The sequence below is a fragment of the Gouania willdenowi genome, chromosome 15 (assembly GCF_900634775.1).
Source record: "Gouania willdenowi chromosome 15, fGouWil2.1, whole genome shotgun sequence".
NCBI classification, from domain to species: Eukaryota; Metazoa; Chordata; class Actinopteri; order Blenniiformes; family Gobiesocidae; genus Gouania; species Gouania willdenowi.
The window spans coordinates 159,585-180,472 of record NC_041058.1 but is presented as its reverse complement, the minus strand read 5'-3'; the positions used below and the strand labels follow the sequence as shown (position 1 = coordinate 180,472).

The 20,888-nt window shown below is 46.2% G+C and overlaps 1 protein-coding gene across 2 annotated transcripts in view; it reads right to left on the bottom strand.

The window, feature by feature from the left end:
* Nucleotides 1–20,888, bottom strand: part of eml4 (EMAP like 4) — a 31,033-nt gene that overhangs the window by 1,532 nt on the left and 8,613 nt on the right. Inside the window, exons 4-22 of one of the 2 annotated variants that reach the window (XM_028467813.1) lie at nt 18,233–18,373; nt 17,879–17,986; nt 13,910–13,935; nt 13,791–13,829; nt 12,793–12,913; nt 11,624–11,773; nt 11,483–11,552; nt 11,302–11,412; nt 11,110–11,205; nt 9,422–9,556; nt 9,167–9,302; nt 8,270–8,418; nt 5,613–5,738; nt 5,412–5,543; nt 5,264–5,331; nt 3,535–3,623; nt 3,306–3,403; nt 3,142–3,229; nt 2,923–3,021 (exon numbers count right to left, since the gene is read on the bottom strand). In XM_028467813.1, coding sequence (XP_028323614.1) covers nt 2,923–3,021; nt 3,142–3,229; nt 3,306–3,403; nt 3,535–3,623; nt 5,264–5,331; nt 5,412–5,543; nt 5,613–5,738; nt 8,270–8,418; nt 9,167–9,302; nt 9,422–9,556; nt 11,110–11,205; nt 11,302–11,412; nt 11,483–11,552; nt 11,624–11,773; nt 12,793–12,913; nt 13,791–13,829; nt 13,910–13,935; nt 17,879–17,986; nt 18,233–18,373 — 1,982 coding nt within the window. The remainder of the gene's footprint in view (nt 1–2,922; nt 3,022–3,141; nt 3,230–3,305; nt 3,404–3,534; nt 3,624–5,263; nt 5,332–5,411; nt 5,544–5,612; nt 5,739–8,269; nt 8,419–9,166; nt 9,303–9,421; nt 9,557–11,109; nt 11,206–11,301; nt 11,413–11,482; nt 11,553–11,623; nt 11,774–12,792; nt 12,914–13,790; nt 13,830–13,909; nt 13,936–17,878; nt 17,987–18,232; nt 18,374–20,888) is intronic. The other variant, XM_028467814.1, reaches the window with a different exon arrangement.

Sequence of the window (20,888 nt, the reverse complement as noted above, 5' to 3'; positions counted from 1 at the left end):
CTAGGTTAATGCTAATGTTAGGCGAATGCTAACGCTTGACTAATACATTGCAACGTGAGCCAGTACCTGCATCTTCAAATGCAAATATTGTCGTTCTTTTTGTCGTCACTGTAAAGTGTACTTGTAGCGTAAATGTAAATAACAAAAGTGTTTAATGTGTTACCAAAAATAAAACTATACTTTACTATACAAAACACATTAAAATGACTAGAATGACTGTATGTTTTAAATCATAAACTATGGAGAAACACGATACGACACACGTTGGTTGATGGTCTTGTTCCTTGGCTTCAAATAACTGGTGCATTGTGGGAGGTAGAGGCACTTATGAGCCTCCCTGAACGGGCTAACAGAGCTGTTGTTAGCAGCAGAAACGAGCCATGGCTGAGTAGTTAGGTGTAGGAAGTGCACAAATAAGGTTAAAAACTGTGATGAACCCTGCATGAAAGGATGTGTTCATTGATTGGATGATGCTCCCACAGGTAAGTTCTCCTGTTACAGTTCATCATTTAGACACAAGGAAATAAGAGAGAACAATGTGGTGGGGGTGTGGTTAGTGCCATGACACCACCCATAGTATCCCCAGTAAGCAGAAACGTAGTAGTGTTCTGTACAAGTACGTTTACAAGCCCATTAGCTTAGCCTATTAGCTTAGCCCATTATTAGCATAGCCTATTAGTTTAACTCATTAGCTAAGTCCATTAGCATAACCCATTAACTTAGCTCATTAGCTTAATCCATTAGTTTAGCCCATTAGTTTAGCAGATTACCTTAGCTCATTAGCTTAGTATATTATCTTAGCCCATTAGCTTACCATATTAGCTTAACATATTAGCTTAGCCCATTAGCTTAATGAATTAGCTTAGCCCATTAGCTTAATGAATTAGCTTAGCCCACAGATCCCTCACATACCACCCAATGTGGTGTGAACGTAAACGTTTTCAGTGTGTATCGCGTTCTGATATTATGGAGCCAACATCTGGATAACTCTGACTTAGTGTCGTTATTTTGTATTAGTTGTCGTATTATTTTTCTGAAACCGTAGACCAACGGAACATTGTTACCTAGCAACAGCTAACAGAAATCAACCAATGTGTGTCATATCCTGTCCAAAATGGAGACTCTCCATAGTTTATGATCCAAGGTATAAAATCATTCTAAAACATCCTTTTATTGTGTTTTTTTAATAAAAAGTTGTACATATTTATTTTACAGACATACACCAAACACCAAAGGCGTGAAAAAGGTGACAAAAAAAATCCATTGTACCCAGAGAATATTTATGAAGAACACTAAGGCTAAATACACTATTTTCTTCACGACACTCAAGTTGTGGTTTATGAAAAACAACAAAATATATATGAAGAATCGTGATGTTAAAACAAAAGCACCAAACATTTGTACAGTTATTTGTTATTTAACACCAGTGCTGCTGAGCTACTGGTTTGATAGTGTTTTTAACGTTTCTAACTCTTTATTTGTTGATCAATGACATTTTTACCAGAAACTCTTTCTTTTTTTTCTTACTATGAGTTTTATTTTTCAAGGTGCTTTGAAATGACTTTTGTTGTATTCTGCTCTATATAAATAAAGTTGAATTGTAATAACTGACAAACATTAACAGGACTTACATATGGAATTATGAAATACTTTTTTATTTTTTTCTAAACTCCATTTTTTTCGTCTAATTCTGTTTTCCACATTATTTTTTATTTTGTCTTTTTTTTTTTTTAAAGAAATTGTTTCTATTTTTTTAAAGAAGATATTGTTTTTCTACTCCTGAGTAAACAAAATACATAATAAATAAAGAAAACCATCATTAAACAGAAATGTCAAAATAAAAGTGTCATTTAAAACCATGTGTAAACTCTAATTAAAAGGTAGCTATAGATTGTACTGATATGGATTATTATTTTTAATTATTTATAATCATATGTCATATAAAGATGTATGAATGACAGCAGCATTAATGTCACCATATTTCCTCTCAGGGATCAATAGTTTACTGAATCTGATCAGATTTACAAAGTTTGATCAATTTAATTTAAATAACCTCATTTAAATGATCCTGACGATATTAATCCAGATGTTTAGACAAAAATAAACATACATCAGTTATTTCACCACTAGGGGTCAGAATATTAGAATTTATCAAGTTATCAATAATCTACGATGTTTCAGACTCTAGAATTAATCTCGTCCATAAAAACACAACTTGTTCCCACAGATCTTCTGTAGCTCTGATGAGATGTTGTTCATATTAAACACTGAGAAGGTGAAGCTGATGGCGGCTGCTAAGCCCCTCCCTCCCTGTTTGTAACTTCACCAGAAATGGGCGGAGCTTGACAGAAACTAAAGTTCAGTGTGAACAGCTCAGCTCTGTGTTTATGAGTGTGTGATGAGTTACACACTTTATTCAGAGTGAGTGGATGATTAGACATGTTTAGCTCTGGAGTGGGAGGGGTGGGGGGATTAATGACCCGCCCCTTCATGATAACTGTGTTTCATTCACATTATGTCACTATCAGTGGATTCAGTTTTTAACGGTTGATGAAATGATTCCTTAAGGTGATAGATATAGAGCCCTACTGTACATACTGTACCTACTAAGTGTTCTCAGCTCTAGTCCAATCACGTGACCCGTACCAAGCAGGTCTGTATGTAAAAAGTACATCTGTTTGTGTATGACAGATGTGTGTGGAACTGATTCAACCTCCAGCGTGCAAGGAGCAGTAAACAGCCGGTGACCCCCCCCCCACCAAAAAACTCATCTGATCAATACCATGATCTATTTTCAGTTCAAAATGGAAAATTTTGCCAAAAAGCGATTGATTTGCATGTATGAGTTTAGTGCTAACACATTTGAGTTCAATACATTTATACTAGAGGTACACACACACACACACACACACACACACTAACCAAACACGTGGTATCCTAACACACAGGTGTACGTGGCCCAGTCGATGTCTTTACACTCAGAGCGGTTTCTGATCAGTTTACAGCTGTTTGGGACGTCCCCTGAAACACACACACAGTCATATATCACATGTGCACACACACACACATAAACCCCCCACCCACCCCCACAGAAAGCTGGTGTGGTGTCCTAGTGGGCGGGGCTAGTGTGATGTCACTCACAGTAAAGTATCTCGTAGTCTCCAGAGTTGGACATGATGAAGTTGTTGTCAGGTGACCAATCCAGGTGAGTGATGTAACTGGAGTGTCCCTAAGTGATGACATCATCATCATCATCACAGTTGTGTGTTGTGTGTAGTTGTTGTGTAGTTGTGTGGCAGACTGACCGAGCACTTCCCGTAGCGACTGTACTTTCGTCCTCTCTCAGAGACGTTGTAGAGGTAAATAAAGTTATCATGTGAACCCACAGCCAGCAGAGAGCCATCTACACACACACACACACACACACACACACACACACACACACACACACACACACACACACACACACACACACACACACACACTGGGAAACATAGTCTCAAACAGGAAGATCACACTTTAAGCTCCACCCACCAACAGAATAACGCATGACTGACAGCTGCTCGTTCCCATCAGTGTGGATCCCAACCAGGTCTGTGGACTCAGCATCTAGAACATACCACCTACACACACACACACACACAAAGCTAAGTGTTTACAACCAGTGGTTCCCAACCTTTTATGGGTCAATATCACATTGTGTGCAATGTTTTTTATTAATGATTCAATTCAACTTTATTTATATCGCACTAATTACAACACGTCATCTCAAAGAATCTATATAAGAACTTAATTAGTGTGGCAAAAAGTGTTTATTCAGCTACTAATTGTTCAAGTTCTCCCACTTATAAAGATGAGGTCTGTAATTTTTATCATAAATAAACCTCAACTATGAGAGACAACATGAGAAAAAAAATCCAGAAAATCACATTGTAGGATTTTTAATGAATTTATTTGCATTTTTTTTTTCAATGTTTTGGGGCTGTCGCTAGGCAACACGGACTTTCAACTCCCTCCAAAGATTTTCTATGGGTTGAGATCTGGAGACTGGCTCGGCCACTCCAGGACCTTGAAATGCTTCTTACGAAGCCACTCCTTTGTTGCCAGGGCGATGTGTTTGGGATCATTGTCATGCTGGTCCCTTTGCAAAGAAACAGCCTCAAATCATGATGTTACCACCCCCATGCTTTACAGTAGGTATGGTATTCTTTCTCCTCCAAACACGACAAGTTGAGTTTTTACCAAAAAGTTCTATTTTGGTTTCATCTGACCATATGACCTTCAGCCAATCCTCTTCTGGATCATCTAGATGTTCTCTATCAAACTTCAGACGGGCCTGGACATGTAGTGGTTTAATCAGGGGGACACGTCTGGTACTGCAGGATTTGAGTCCCTGGTGGCGTAGTGTGTTATTGGTGGTAGTCTTTGTTACTTTGGTCCCAGCTCTCTGCAGGTCATTCACTAGGTCCCCCCGTGTGGTTCTGGGATTTTTGCTCACCGTTCTTGTGATCATTGTGACCCCACGGGGTGAGATCTTGGAGCCCCAGATGGAGGGAGATTATCGGTGTCTTGTATGTCTTCCATTTTCTAATAATTGCTCCCACAGTTGATTTCTTCACACCAAGCTGTTTACCTATTGTAGACTCACTCTACCCAGCCTGGTGCAGGTCTACAGTTTAGTTCCTGGTGTCCTTTGACAGCTCTTTGGTCTTAGTGGAGTTTGGAGTGTGACTGTTTGAGGTTGTGGACAGGTGTGTTTTATACTGATAACCAGTTCAAACAGGTTCCATTAATACAGGTAACGAGTGGAGGAGGAGCCTCTTAAAGAAGTTACAGGTCTGTGAGAGACACAAATCTGGCTTGTTTGTAGATGACCAACTATTTATTTTACTGAGGGATTTAATAATTAATTCATTAAAAATCCTACAATGTGATTTTCTGGATTTTTTTTCTCATGTTGTCTCTCATAGTTGAGGTTTATCTATGATGAAAATTACAGACCTCATCTTTATAAATGGGAGAGCTTGTACAATTGGTGGCTGAATAAATACTTTTTGCCACACTGTAGATAAATACATAAGAATATATAGATTTAATATTAATTTAATAACTTCATCAAAATTAATAATTTTACATTTGTTTTTAAATATATTTTTAATCAATCACTAGACATTCAAATTCCAGGTGACCCCACATCTGGGCCACGACCCCAAAGTTGAAAAACACTGGCTTAGAGGCTCAACCACTAACACACACTACTGACTTTCCAGAGTGTGTTCCTATGGCAACCACTGCTCCACTGGGATGGAAATCAGCACAATGTCCATGTTCCTGTGGAGAGACACACACAGTTACACACACACAGTCATACACACAGTTACACACACAGACAGTTACACACACACACACACCTCCAGCAGGCGGCTCCAGATCAGTGTGTGTTCCGTAGCGTTCCACAAACACATCAGTCTGTCCTGAGCACACGTTAGGAACACGTCTTTGAACGGGTGAGTGGCCAACCCCCACAGCTCGTCTGTGTGTCCCTGAACACACACAGGTCACGGCTCCATCACACACACAGGTGATGACATCACAGTGATGTCACAGCTCACCTGGACCTGCACCAGGAAACCGTCGTTAAAGGTTCCCCTGAGGATGAAGTTACGAGACGTTCCCACCAGAAGCTCCTCCTCCTTCCCCTCAGACACCGCCCTGATGGTCCCCAACTGATCTGGGACCTGCACACACAGCCAGGACGCCATCATGTGACCATTACTGGACTCACTGATGGACCAGGAACCATCCTAGTCCTCATTCATTGATCCACCAAACATCAGTGTTTATCAAAGTTGACGTGATGGTTACGCTATGAACAGATCTACACCAGGTCTCACAATGTCTTTATTGTTATTATACAAAGTATAATATAATATAATATAATAATAATTATACACAGCGAAAAAGAATATAAATATCAACTGTAATTAAAGTATGATGGGCTAAGTATGGTAGGAGTTATTTACAAGTAGCAGTGTAATAAATTATGAATCGATAATGCAGAAAATAAAAATAAATGTTTGCACAGTGAAATGTAAACTATTGAAGAAATTAAAATATAAAAAATATAAATATTGCACAGTATGAAGTAAAAATATAACAGAAATATAAATATTTCAAATTAGGAGGTAGACTATTGCAGAAATACTGTATAAAAGTGTAAATATTGCACAGAACGAAATGTGAACTATTGCAGAAGTAAATGCCAAAATATACATGAATTTATATGATCTGGTGTAGATAATCTGATTAGTGGAGCAGCAGCAACATGTGACTGGAAATAATTATTAAACAAGTATCAGCTGTGATTGGAGCATAAACAGATATAAACACATAAATATATATATATATTATATAAGATAAACATTAAAAAGCCCACATTATTACTGATTCCTGCACTTTGGTTTTCCTTCAATAAACCATTGATAAACTCTGCTGTGTGTGTGTGTGTGTGTACGTGTGTGTGTACGTGTGTGTGTACGTGTGTGTGTGTGTGTCTGTGTGTGTTTGTGTCTTGGAGAATAATCATTCAGTTGTTTCATTTAGTATAAGTATTAAAATAAGTAAATCACAGAAATGCCACAAAACTGAAGTCAATAACAATTTCTTTCTTAGATCAAAGATTAATATACAATAATAAATAAATATGTTTCCATTTCTAAAACTAACGCCTGCATCAGATAAAACATGCTAATGACTCAGCATTAAAAACATTGACATGAATCATGGCTCCAACATCAGACATTGAAACAAAGAGATGATTATCAAACATCTTAGTAAATCATCACAGAAGATGTTGGTTGTTCACAGTCAGCTGTGTCTAAAATATGGACCAAGTACAAACATCAAAGGCAAGCATACTGGTAGACCAAGGAAGACATCAAAGCATCAACACAGAAAACTTAAAACAAGATGTGTTAAAAACAGAAAATACATAGCAAAACAAATGAGGAACAAATGGGAGGAGCCTGGAGTCAACATCTGTGAGCGACCAATAAGAAAGCTCCTAAAGGGATGAACATACAGAAAAGGAACGCCATCATTAACACCTAAACAGAAAGAACAAGGTTCCAATGGGCTACGGAGCAATGATGGATCATATTCACTGATCAATCACTAATCATTTTGGACACTTTTCTTATTCACTCAGTTGAAAGGATATTTTAGGGATGACATCATTTATCAACATGATAATGCATCTTTCCGTCATAAAGCAAAAACTGTAAAAACATTCCTTGAAGAAATGGACATGATTTATATAGTTTTATCACCACTGTAACAGTCTTTACATATCAGCTCATTCACCAGTGGGACAGGACTGCCATACAAGGCACTAGTCGACCACTGGGAGCAACTTAGGGTTCAGTGTCTTGCCCAAGGACACTTCGACACATAGTCAGGTACTGGGATCGAACCCCCAACCTCTCCATCAGAAGACGACCCACTACCACCTGAGCCACGGTCGCCCGCGGAAGACACAAAGGATCAATGTCATGGCCTGCAAATAGTCTGGATCTCAATCCAACTAAAAATCAGTAGAAATGGAAGAAAACGGTCCATGACAAGGTTTCATCCTGCAAAGATCTGGAAACAGGAATCAGAGAAAACTGGAGCTGGACTGATGAAGAGTTCTGTTAGTCACTGGTTAGTCCACGACTCAGAGACTGGAGCTGTTATTAAAGCCAGAGTTAAGGTTAATCATAACCCAACAAAGTACTAGTGGTGCGTTGAAGTGGTTTTTTGTCTGTTTTTCATGATTCCATATTTATTTCCCTCTGTTTGATCTACAAAAGCAATTATTATTGACTACCACAATTTTTTTTCTTGATTTCTTTTAGTGTTTTTTAAATTAAGAACGTTGACATTTACAATGACTTCAGTTTTGTGGCATTTCTGTGATTGATTAATGTTCTACTAAATAAAACAACTGAATGAACATCTTCCAAGACGGCATGGTGATTCCATCATTCTGACCAGAGGTCATATAAGTGTGTGTATATATATGTACAGCATGTGTGTGTGTGTATAATATATACTGTATACACACTCCTGTTCAAATGCCAGGTTTTTGTGAGGTAGAAAAAGTTGTGAAATTGTTTATCTTTGTATAATTGTATCATTTTTTTTACATTACAAAAACCTGGTATTTGAACAGGAGTGTGTAGACTTTTTATATCCACTGTGTGTGTGTGTGTGTGTGTGTGTCCATCACCTGTACGTCCCTCTCTGGTCTCAGTTCACTGTCCCACAGGATGATCTTGTGATCTTTTCCTCCTCCAGTGAGTAGAGCTCCACTCCTCATCTCACACACACAGAACACACTGCCCTCATGACCTTTGACCTGCCGCACGATCTGGAAGGCTACACACACACACACACACACACACACAGTCATTAAACGTACCTAATGTCAGTAGTTAGGTGTAGTGGCATGTGTGAGTGAAGCTATAGTGATCATGTGACCTTCACTATGTAACACCATCTACATGACATGTAAACACTTAGAAAATATTGTTAGACGTATAGACGTGTACACACGCGTGTGCATGTCAGAAAGTGTGTGTGAGTGAGTGTTGTATTCTGTCCAATCACAGCAATGATCTGACTCAGAGCATAACACTACAGTCACTACCACTCTATGGACAGGTGTAGTGACACAGACTGTAACCAGACTAAATGGTGGTCTGTCACACACACGCACATACACACATACACACACACCTGCACACGTAAGCACCAAACAATTATTTTCTAAGTGTTTACATGTCACGTAGACGGTGCTACATAGTGAAGGTCACATGATCACTATAGCGTCACACACACCTGTGTCTACGTGTGACTGATATATTTATGTTTGGTAGGTGTACATCCAGGTGTAACGTAGGTGTGTGTGTGCTTTAATGTGTGTGTACATTAAAGCACACATGCAGACGTGACTTGTGCATTGTGCCCGTCTACCCATTCTAAGTCTATGGGAAATGTAGATCAGACGTGCAGGGTAAGTGTTCGTTCACGCGTTCGATAGACTGATGTGCATCAATTTAGAAACGATCCACCCCCATAGTACAGACATCCGTCCCGTGTGTGTGTGTGTGAGAGAGGTTCTCACCTCGTGGTCCCTTTCCTGGGGGCGTGTCCGAGGCATTCCTGGTCCAAACCAGCAGAATCCCTCCAGAGTCTCCAGTCAGGATATCTCCAGTCCTCAGGAAGGACACACACTGGACAAACTTTGGCTTTTCGTATTTCTGAAATACAACCAGTGATCGATAACACACACACACGCACGCTCTGTTACCGTGGCAACATCAACCACACACTCAGACCAGCCCACTAGTCCTAAAGCGGTTGCCACGGCGACGCTCACCCCAAAGATGCCCTGTTTGCGTATGAGAGAGGAACCACTCCACGTCCAGAAGAAGATGTGAGACTTTCCACAGGTGACGATGGTTCCTGGATCAGTGGGATGGAAGTCCACTGCTAGAACCAGCTCATTAGTAGTCTAGTACACACACACACACACACAAACACACAAACACGGACTAGTTAGAGACTAGTAGACCAAGATCAGTTTAAAAGCAACATGTGATGAAGAAACATCAAAGGAACTTTACGTCGCCCGGATTGGAGCTACCGGGCCCCAGGGAGCGAGCGCCTCATAGCTGGGTCTCTGCCCACCATCTTGTTGGCTCCCCACCAGCAGGAGGGATCGCAGGGGCCGGTACAATGTGGATCGGGCAGTAGTCCACGGCAGGAACCTTGGCAATCCGATCCCCGGCTACAGAAGCTGGTTTTAGGGATGTGGAATGTCACCTCTCTGGCGGGGAAGGAGCCCGAGCTTGTGTGCGAGGTTAAGAAGTTTGACTAGATATAGTCGGTCTCACCTCGACACATAGCAAGGGATCTGGAACCACCCTTCCCAAGAGGGGTTGGACTCTCTTCCACGCTGGAGTTGCCAATGGTGAGAGGCGCTGGGCTGGGGTGATAATACTTGCCCCCTGACTCAGTGCCTGTACAATGGAGTTTACCCTGGTAGACGAGAGGATAGCCTCCCTCTGCCTTCGGGTGGGGGGACGGATCCCGACTGTTGTTTGTGCCTATTCACCCTTCTTGGATTCCTTAGAGGGGTACTGGAGAGTGCTCCTTCTGGAGATTCCCTTGTTCTGCTGGGGGACTTCAACACTCATGTTGGCAACAACAGTGAGACCTGGAGGGGCGTGATTGGGAGGAACAGCCCCACTGATCGGAACTCGAGCGGCGCTTCATTAATAGACTTCTGTGCTCTTTACAGATTGTCCATAACAAACACTATGTTCAGGCTGACGTCAAGCAGAAGAAGGAGTCTTATCGGGCATAGTACCAACAGACCAAGCGGAGTGATGCCACGGCGGTCGCAAACACAAAAACCCGGACATGGGAGAAGTTTGGTGAGGCCATGGAGAACGACTTCCGGACGGCTTCGAAGAGGTTCTGGACCACCATCCAGCGTCTCAGGAGAGGGAAGCAACGCACCGTTAACACTGTCTATGGTGCGGATGATGCGCTGCTGACCTCGACTCGAGAGATTGTGGATCGGTGGAAGGAATACTTCAAAGACCTCCTCAATCCCACCAACACACCTTCCAATGAGGAAGCAGAGCCCGAGGACCCAGGATTGGACTCTATGTCTGGGGCTAAAGTCGCCGAGGTGGTTAAAAAGATCCTCGGTGGCAGGGCCCCGGGAGTGCATGAGATCTGCCCGGAGTTCCTCAAGGCCCTGGATGTTGTGGGGCTATCATGGCTGACATGACTCTGCAGAATCGCATGGACATCGGGGGCACTCACACACATTCATAATAGGCAAAGATAGTGAAGTGTCTTGCCCAAGGACACAATGACAGATACCACTGGGGTGACTGTCCCCCCACTGGATGGATGGATAGTAGAGACTAGTTAGAGATCAGTGGGATGGAAGTCCACCGCTAGAACCAGCTTGTTAGTACTCTAGCAGACACACACACAGGAACTAGTTAGAGGCTAACCAGTCAATGAGTTGCATTAACTAGTTTAACTAACCTTAATCTCTGCCACTTTGTTCTTCTTCTGCCACTCCCACACTGTCAGCATGTGGTCGTTAGAGTCATCGATCACACTGAGGTGCTGCCCTGAATCCTACACACACACACACACACACACACACAGAGAGAGAGAGAGAGAGAGAGCTGTAGAACATGACTACATGTCCCATGATGCTCTTTGGTCACTCACAGCTTTAGAAAAGGCCAAAGATCCAACTCCTCGTTCAAACGTTCCTGATCCAATGATGGACAGTGTGGACAGACTCACACTGTCCCACACACGCACATGAGGCAGCACCGCCTACACACACAAACACACACAAACACGGTCAGCGTTACCATGGTAACAGCAGCAGACGGCCTATTCTTACCCGTCCATCCTTGTCCACTCCTGCGAGCTGACCTGTGGCGATCCGGATCTTGTCAGGATGAACGGCCAGACTGAGACACATAGGACGTCACTGTAGTGTGGGCACAGCCAATAGAAGAGCAGCGTGTGTGTGTGCGCTCACCACTTGACACAATCGGTGTGTCCCAGGTAGTGTCTCTGTGTGCGTTCCTCATAGTTAAAGAGGATGACAACGGACGCGATGAAGTACACCATCTCACCAGTAGGAAGTAGACACACGTTAGCCCTGCAGTCCCTGCCCCGGTACCCGTACCTAGGTGAGGGTTAAGGACTCACTACACACACTACACACCACTGAACCATCTAAAGGACATTGTGCAAACAGTGAGGGGCGGATTCATAAAAGGTTTAATGGTATTAAAACGTGTGCAAACGTCACTCCACGTGCTAATAAGAAGTACAAAAGGCAGGGAATCAGGAGTGGACGTGAGCTATGCTTCCCAATGCGCCCTCAATTCATTTAGCGCGTCTCCCTCTAATGAATGTGCATAGTAGGGGGAGCAAAAATATGGGAGGGGAAATGCAAACAAAGTTTTGCAGGGAGACCAATGCGATTGATGAAATCTGGAACTGTTTGAAAAAGAGGTTCGCTGTGTGCAGAGATGAATATGTAGATATGACCATGGATGGATGTAGCTTCAGACTCACTGTTCCACTGATCTCCTTCAGTCCATGATTCAACATCAAAGTCTTGTGTCGTATTGATGTCAGGCCAGAATCAGCTGATCAGATGTGTAATTTACCCATGATCACTGATGGTGACATATGAGAGTGTGCTGACACAGCGCTGCTCAGACCTACTGGATGATGGTCAGTAGATCATCTTCATATAATACAGACTGATTGACAGACTGTGTAGATGTATTAACTCAGATCAATGGTAGATCAATAGGACGGTTTCTGTCCTAATCTGACTATTTTTCATGGACTGATCAGAGCAAAGTTACAAGACCTGATGGAGAACCCACATTAAATTAGGGAGAAAAACATCATTAGGTTTTAAAGTTGTTCTTTAAAAAAACAAAAAAAAATTATTTTTTCTACATTATTAAATGTTTATGCAGCAGACAGAGAAGTCCATCTGCCTCGTGCTTGTGTGCATTGACGTCTCCACATTCAACGAGCAAATATCTCATTTAAATAGGGGCGGGTCTGCACCAGTGAATTCTGAGTGATTCCTGAAAGTTTAGAACCACAGAAGAAGAGTGACAACTCTTCATCCAATACCCCCCCACCCCCCCCACCGGTGGTGGATGAAGAGGAGGAGGATACACCCACTCCAGCTTGAGGCGCTCTGGGGGGAGCTCAGTACGAACATCATCATAGTTCTCTACGTCTGAGGGGATGAACATGGTGATAGGACGACCACGCATAAACATCTTAATGTTCCCCTCTGAAAAAAAAAAACACACACACAGTTTAATCTGCTCCGACAAGAACTTCCTTTGTTTCATTAAATCACATTTTAGGATCATCAGGCTCAGACACATAGGACAGGCGGGAGGATAGGTGAGCTACAGCTACAGCTACAGGTGATACCATGCAGCAGAAGCAGCTCAGACAAACACCTGTTGTTGTTGTTTACCTCCATATAATCACTGCTGTAAACAAACAAGCTGTCAATCAAAGATAGGAGCCAATCATGTTAGTCCAGTGCAGGGGGCAGGATCCTATTGGCCTGTTTATAGAGGTAAACCAGGTGAGGGGGCGGAGCCACACACAAATGTGACATAAAAGAGCGAGAGAAAGCAGGTGGGCGAGCGAAGCTGATCATAGATAGCAGACAGAGAGAGAGAGCTGATTGGTCCAAACCCAAAGAGGAAGTGCCATTCCTTTTTTTAATTTTATTTTATTTTCCACTTTGTCTGCACATGATGTCAAAGGTTAACACTACAAGAAGTTTAATCTTTTTAACACAGCAATGCATGTTTTGTTGTTGCAATGAAATAAATTAATTTATTTAATTGCATAATTGTGACCATCACCAGCCCTCCCTAAGGAAGGGTAAGAAACACTTTATTATAGGGAGAATATAAAAAGAGAGAGCAGTGTTACACCTGAGTGAGGGGGTGGGGGTAGGGGGGGGGGGGGGGGGGTCTGGGAGGGGGAGGGGAGATTTAAGGTAGGAAATGTAAAGGGTGGAGAAGAGTTGATTATTTTAAAGTGAAAGTGAGATGTGAAGTTGTAGTAGAACATATTGTGCTTATTATGTAGAAAGTGCCATTCCATTGTTATTAGCCTGTTAGCATGCTAGCCTGTTAGCAACGTACCTGCTAGGCTGTTTTTCTCTCTGGTCGACATTTTGGCTCCTTTGAGATAAACACACTGACTTTGAAGGCTTCCTATTGGCTGATACACATTATGATGATGATTAATAATGAGTGTTTACCTTGACTGACCACCGGCTCTCTGTGTCTGAAACACACACACACACACCACATCAGTCAGTGTGTGTCTAGTGTGTGTGTGTGTGCATGTGTGTGGTGTGTAGTGTGTACCTTTCTGTGTTCTCTTTCATAACATTCTTCTTGATGTCTCACTATGGGATATACGTCTCCGCGTCATATCTTAGAAGCCCTATCTTATTTCGCCAATCCTGATTGGCTGGTGAAATGTAATCATCTGCCGCAGGTAGTCCTGCCTACAAGAGTGTTTTTTTCTCGACCACACCAGGTCGATCAGTGTTTTCCCTGCCTCCACGCTTGGGATTACACTGCTTTGACGCCTTCCACGCCCGTCGAGGGTCGACCACAGACACTGTCAAGCACCGGACCCAACACACCAGTTGGCGGCTCGGTGACACCACCCTCAACACCCCACATGGTCACCAGACACTGGGTGTCGGCCCTCCATTAGCTTAGCGGCCACGTGCCAGCGCTAGATAACCATTTCTTCCTGCCTGCACACCAGCACAGAGGAGAAGATGGAGGAAAAGACCCCACACACCAGGGGGGTCTGATTGTTCCCACACATGCAGAGGCTCGGAGGCTTGCCTCTGCATGTGACCTGTCCGACCAGAGAGGAGAAGACGTTAGACCTGCTGTATGCTAATGTTACTGATTCATACGGCTCCTCCCCTCTCCCCCCACAACCTCATTCACCTTCTGCTCCTGGTGAAACGCCAGCCTACAACCACGAAGACAGTGAGGAGATGGTCGTAGGAGGCGTTTGAGACGCTGAGAGGATGTTGTGAGGCTACAAACTGGGATGTAGTCTGTGAATCAGATGAACAAGATATTGATAACCTCACAGAATGCATCACATTATGATATGAACTTCTGTGTGGCCACCACTGTCCCAGACTGTGAAATGTTCCCCTAACGATAAGCCCTGGGTAACAAAGGACATCAAAGCCATCCTGAACAATAAGAAGAGGACTTTCAGAGATGGTAATAGGGAGGAGGTGAGATAAATACGGGGGGGGCTTAAAGGGACAATCAGAGAGGCTAAGGTGGAGTATGGTAGGAAGCTGGAGATAAAGCTTCAGCAAAACAACACCAGAGAGGTCTGGAAAGGGATGAAGACCATCACTGGCTTTAAGTCAACCACCATCAGAAGGTTGGACGGTGGTGTGGACCAGACCAACAAACTAAATCTGTTTTTCAACAGATTTGATACTGTGTCTACTGGACCCCCTACTGTCACCCCTAGTCACACCTCTGCTGTCTGCACTCAAACACAATCATCCTCCTCCTCTTAACCTTTCACACCTCTGTGTGAACCATCATCTCATCTCCTCCCCTGGCTCCCTGAACACCCACACACCTTTAGACTGTACTGACACCCCCCCCCCCCCCCACACTGCCTGCTCTCTCCACAATAAACATCACAGCTGACCAGGTGAAAAGACAACTGGTGAAACTTCACGCTGGAAAAGCTGCAGGACCTGATGGAGTCTGTCCCAGAGTACGGAAGGTTTGTGCATCACAGCTCTGTGGAATATTCCAGCACATCTTCACCATGAGCCTGAGTCTGCAGAGGGTCCGTGTGCTGTGGAAGACCTCCTGCCTGGTTCCTGTTTCAAAGACATCACGTCCCAGCAGCTCCAAGGATTACAGACTGGTTGTGTTGACCTCCCACATCATGAAGACCCTGGAGAGACTTATCCTGGTGCAGCTCCAACCATCTATCAGACCACACCTGGACCTACTACAGTTTGCCTACCAGCCCAAGGTTGGAGTTGAGGACACCATCACCTTCCTGCTCAACCGTGTCTACTCTCATCTGGACGTGGTGGTGAGCACTGTGAGACTCATGTTCTTTGACTTTTCCAGTGTTTTAACACCATCCGTCTGGTTCTACTGGTAAGAAGCTGACAGAGATGCAGGTGGACTCCTCCATTGTGTCCTGGATTGTGGACTACTTAACTGCAACCCCGCATGGTGCAACCCCGCAGGCTCCGCCCGCGCAAACGCCCGCCCTATCCTGGATTTACGTGCTCTCAAAAAATTTCTCAGAAAATACAGGTTCAGGATGCCTACGCATGCCTCCCTGCTGCGCATGGTTCGTAGGAACGATTGGTTCACGTCTGTTGACCTAAAAGATGCGTATTTCCACATCCCGATATATCCTCCCCACAGAAAATGCCTACGTTTCACTTTCCGGGGATATGTTACGAGTACAGGGTACTCCCCTTCGGCCTCCCACTGAGCCCGAGGGTATTTGTACGGTGCACCGAAGCGGCGGTGGCCTCGCTGAGATGGCAAGGCATTCGCCTGGCCACATACCTGGACGGCTGGCTGCTTTTGGCACAGTTGGAGAAGGAGGCCAGGGCGCAGTGTGTATTCTGCTGCATCACCTTGATGACCTAGGTATCGGAATAACCATGGAAAAGAGCATGTTGGTACTGGTACAAGAGATAGTCTTTATGGGTCTATCCCTGCATTCGGTGCCGTACACGGCGCGCCTTTCGGCTGCACGGGTGGGCTGATGACGTTGGCCATCCTTGTGACCCAGCTCGGCCGCCTACATGTGGGGGAATTTCAGCTGTGGGTGGTTGTATGTGGACTGGACCTGGTGCACCATGGCGCACAAACGGTATTTTTTAACACCGGAGGAAGGAACCATTTAACCTCATCTCACCTGGATTAAAGTCCTCCTGGAGCCATAAATATCTTCTCTATGATGACAATACAGTGTATTACATTATATACAGTTAGAATTATATAGAATGTTTGATTTAATGTTTATATTGATCATGTAAATGGAAACCTAAAACAGTTTAAAAAAAAATAAATTGACAAAGGAATAAAACAGTATCTTCATCATCAAATTTTTTGATCCTGCGGACCCAGCGGTTCGTTTCATGCGGCAGATGCACACAGATGAACAAAGCATCAGTCGACGCGCCATCATAGCTGGGAGCAGGGGAGGCACCATGGCTAGCCCCAGGGGAGTTAACATTAGCATCGTCTGTTAGCTCTGTTACCTTTCCTATTTCTTTTGGATGTCATCAGTGCTCCTTTTCTCTTCTTTATGTACACTTTACTGAGTAATTATTTCATTTTGGGGCAGTTTTAATAAACTTTCGTCAAGAGCTCTCTTTCTAAGCTGCCATCCCCTCAAGCCTGGAACTGGAAGCCGCGAGCGATAAGCTTGTCTGCAATACGGGAATTACCAAATCCCATAGTGACACATCGAAACAAATGTTATGAAAGAGAAATATTGATTATTCACATAAACCCAGTTCTCTTAGTAATTTTGTGACCATACCAGCCTGTCGTTGCCTGATCCCGTTAGATCTGTGAAGCTAAGCAGGTCTTAGCTTGTAGATGATGGAGACCACTGATAATTCCAGGGGCCACAGTGGGGTGGCAGTCACCCCACCGGTATCTGTCATTGTGTCCTTGGGCAAGGCACTTCACCCACATTGCCTAGTATGAATGTAGTGTGTGAGTGAGTGTTGGTGGTGGTGGGAGAAGCCGATGGCGCATTTTGGCAGCCTCGGTTCCGATAGTCTGCCCCAGGGCAGATGTGGCTACAATAGTAGCTTACCACCACTAAGTGTGGGGTGAAAGAATAATCCCGTAATTTTGAAAAGCATCTTTGAGTGTCCAAAAAAGTGCTATATGAAAATGATGCATTATTATTATTATTATTACGAGTGAGATGTCTCACCAGACAACTCTTCTTGCTGAATGAGAGAAATGGCACTGTATTCCCCGCCCACTCTACTTATAGTAGGCAGGACTACCTGGAGCGGATGAATACATTTCACCAGCCAATCAGGATTGGCGAAATGGGATAAGGCTTCTGAGATATGACGCGGAGGCGTATATCCCATAGTTAAACATCTCACTCATATGACTCAGAGAACTGGGGTTATGTACTGTATATAACCTATAGTTATAGCGTGTACCTGTCTGTGTTCTTCATCTTCATGATCAGTCTAGATGTTGACGCTGCCTTCACTAATCTGTTCCTGTTCTCCTCTGAGGGTTCTGAGGACCTCTTCACACTGGGACCCCTGAACACACACAGGATCAGGATCAGAAGGTGGCACACAAACACACACACAGGTTAGTGAGCTGTGATAGGTCAGCAGTAGTCAGCCCGTAGAGGGCGGATCTACAGATAGGGGCGGGATTAGAGAAGAAGGCAGAATCAGCAGGTGAGTCTGATTGGTTAAAGGTTAGAGTCTGTCAGGAAGGGGCGGAGTTAGCCAGAGACCAGGAGATGAGGTCAGAATAGCTGACAAATCACACAACGGAACCTTTTTGGAGGGGTGTGGCCTTTGCTGTCAGTGGGCGTGGCCTGAGGAGTAGGGGGGTGGGGGGAAGAAGGGGGTTCCCCTCGTTCCTGGATCTCCTCCATCTGAGAGCACTGAGGGACCTCCTTCTTTTTCTCTGGTGCACTGTGGGGAGACCAAAACCATCAGAACTACTGAAAACCATTAGAGACCAGCAGAACCATCAGAATCATTAGAACCATTAGAACCTTTAAAGTGTATATACACCCCTGGTGTTTGCTGACCTGCCACTAGAGGGGGAAATAAAAAAAATGTTTTGATTAGTCTTAGTCTTATTTAATGGAAGTTTGTCTGAAGTAAAAGCGATGGACTGTGGAGTCCCACAGGGAAGTAGTCTTGGTTCATTGCTATTTTCAATATTTACTAATGACCTACCATTGACCTTAAAGGATGCTAAAATGTACATAGCAAAACCCACAATATCCCGCCGTGCTCCGTATGGCCGCCGCGGTGCGGGGGCCTGCGGTGCCGTGTGCCGTTTGCCCTCTCCGGTGGCCCGCCGTGCGGACGGGCCGGGCTCCTACCAGACAGGCCTCCTACATGGACACTTCACATCACTCACTCCCAGCTGGTCTGGCTCACCCACTTGTTGCACCACACTCACATACCCAACCCTTGGGGGGCTGGATGGTGGGGGGGCCGCCGCCTGCGCTACTAAGTAGTGGTGCGGGGGCGGCACTCCCACCTCTGGCTGCCCTACTAATCCCTCCAATTTTAATTACACCTCAACACACCACCCCCCGGAGGGTGGGACCACCACTTCCACCCTCCGGAGCTATTGCACCACATACACACATATACACATAGGCTGGATGGGGAGCACCGCTTTTTTAATAGCACTTCATACATTCACTAAACACATACATTCACTCAGGGGACAGGGAAGTGCCTCTCCATTGGGGAATGGAGAGGCACCATAACAGGGTGGTGGGTAAATTCACACATCTGAGCCCGTCGGGTGGGGGCCCGGCCCCTCTGTTGATGGCTGGGCTACCGTGTGGGGATCGGGGGGTGCGGTCGGGCGTGGCGGGGCGGTGGGTCTCTGGGGGGCGTGGAGGAGTGTTGCTGGGGGCTCCCTTTGCGGGGTCTCTCCGGGCGGTGCCGGCCTGGTGGGGCGTGGGGGTGCCCCTTCCCTGCGAGTGGGGCTTGGCGCTTGTCTCATCTCCTGGTTGCCTTGGGGGCGTGCCTCGCGGCATGTGGGTCCGGGGCGGCTTGCCGCGCCGGTGTGGGGGGGTGGGTGCTCTGGGTGGTGCCGGCGTCTGCGCCGGGGTTGGGGCGGGGTTGCTTGGCGCTCCGGGGTGGTGCTCTTTGCTGGGGGGCGGCTCTAGCTGTTCCGGGGGTTGAGGCTGGTATCGGCCGCTTGGTCGGTCTGTCCTGCTATCTGCGGGCTGGCGGGTGGGTGGGTTCTGCGCCTTTGGCTGGGCGCTGCTGCTACGCATCGGTTGTGTGCCATTGGGGTCCCTCTCTCCTGTGGTGGCGGCCGCCGGTCGCTCTTGCGCTGGGTGGGGGATTGCCCCGTGGCTTGCGCTGTCCGGTGGGGGGCGGGACCTGGGCAGCTGTCTTTGTGCCGTCTGGGGCTGCGCGGTCTTGCTGGGTTGTGGCCTGTTCGTGGGCTGGGGGGTGGGGGGGTGCCCCCCGCATAGGTCTGGCCCGGGGGCTCGCCCTTGGGAGTTCCCTGTCCTGCGGTGGTGCCCTTTGGGTCCGGCGGGTCTGGCCGCCTGGCTGGGCCGGTCCTGGCGGGGGTCTTCCGGGGCAGGTGGTGCGGGCCGCGCCCTGCCATACCTGTGGGTGCGGCCCCGGCTTGTGCGGCGCCCTGTGAGCCGGGCTCTGCGGTGTGGCTGGGCCCTTTGGTGGGGGGCTGTCTGGGGTGCATCGCGCGGGCGGCCTCAAGGAAAGGCGATCTGGCGCGCTCTGGGTTGCTTGATCGGTGCGCCTGGGGGCCGGCTTGCAGCATCCCCCTGGTGCCCTCGGCGACTATGGGGTTGTCGTCCCTGGGGGCGCTGCTCTCGGTGCTGCTTCCGTTCCGGGTCCTTCTAGCCTGGGGTCCGATCCCTGCTGGCTCTGGGCCCACCGGCGGGCGCCCGCCGGCTGCCTGTTCCGCACGGCTCTGACCGTCTGCTGGGCGGGGGCCTTGGCTCCTCTGCTGGGGTCTCGGGCGGGGGGCTCTCTGGGCCCTTCCCTCGGAGGGTTGGGTGCTTGGGTGTGGGTGGGTGGGGGGGGGGCTGGATGCTGGCGGGGGGCCTTGGGGTTGGGGTCGGTGGGGGGACGCGCTGGGTGCTCGGCTGCTTGGGGCTTCCTCGGATGTGTATGTGGGGGGCGGTGGCTGCCTCTCGGCCTGGGATCTTGGGGGCATCTGGGGGGTTGCTCGGCCACGGGGGTTTGCCTGGGGCTCCCTGGCCCCCGCTCTTTCTGCTGGCCTGGCTGCATCTGCGGACCCAGGGCAGTTCCTGGGTTTGCAGTCGCGTTTTTTTTTTTGCACATATACTGGTATACGATGCACTGGCACGCCTTGGGATGTGGGATAAAACTCATACTGGGCTTAACTTTAGACACGTGAATCCCAAATACCTGCTTTAGGTACTACCATTCACTCATTCCCCCTGTTCACAGCCACCACCAT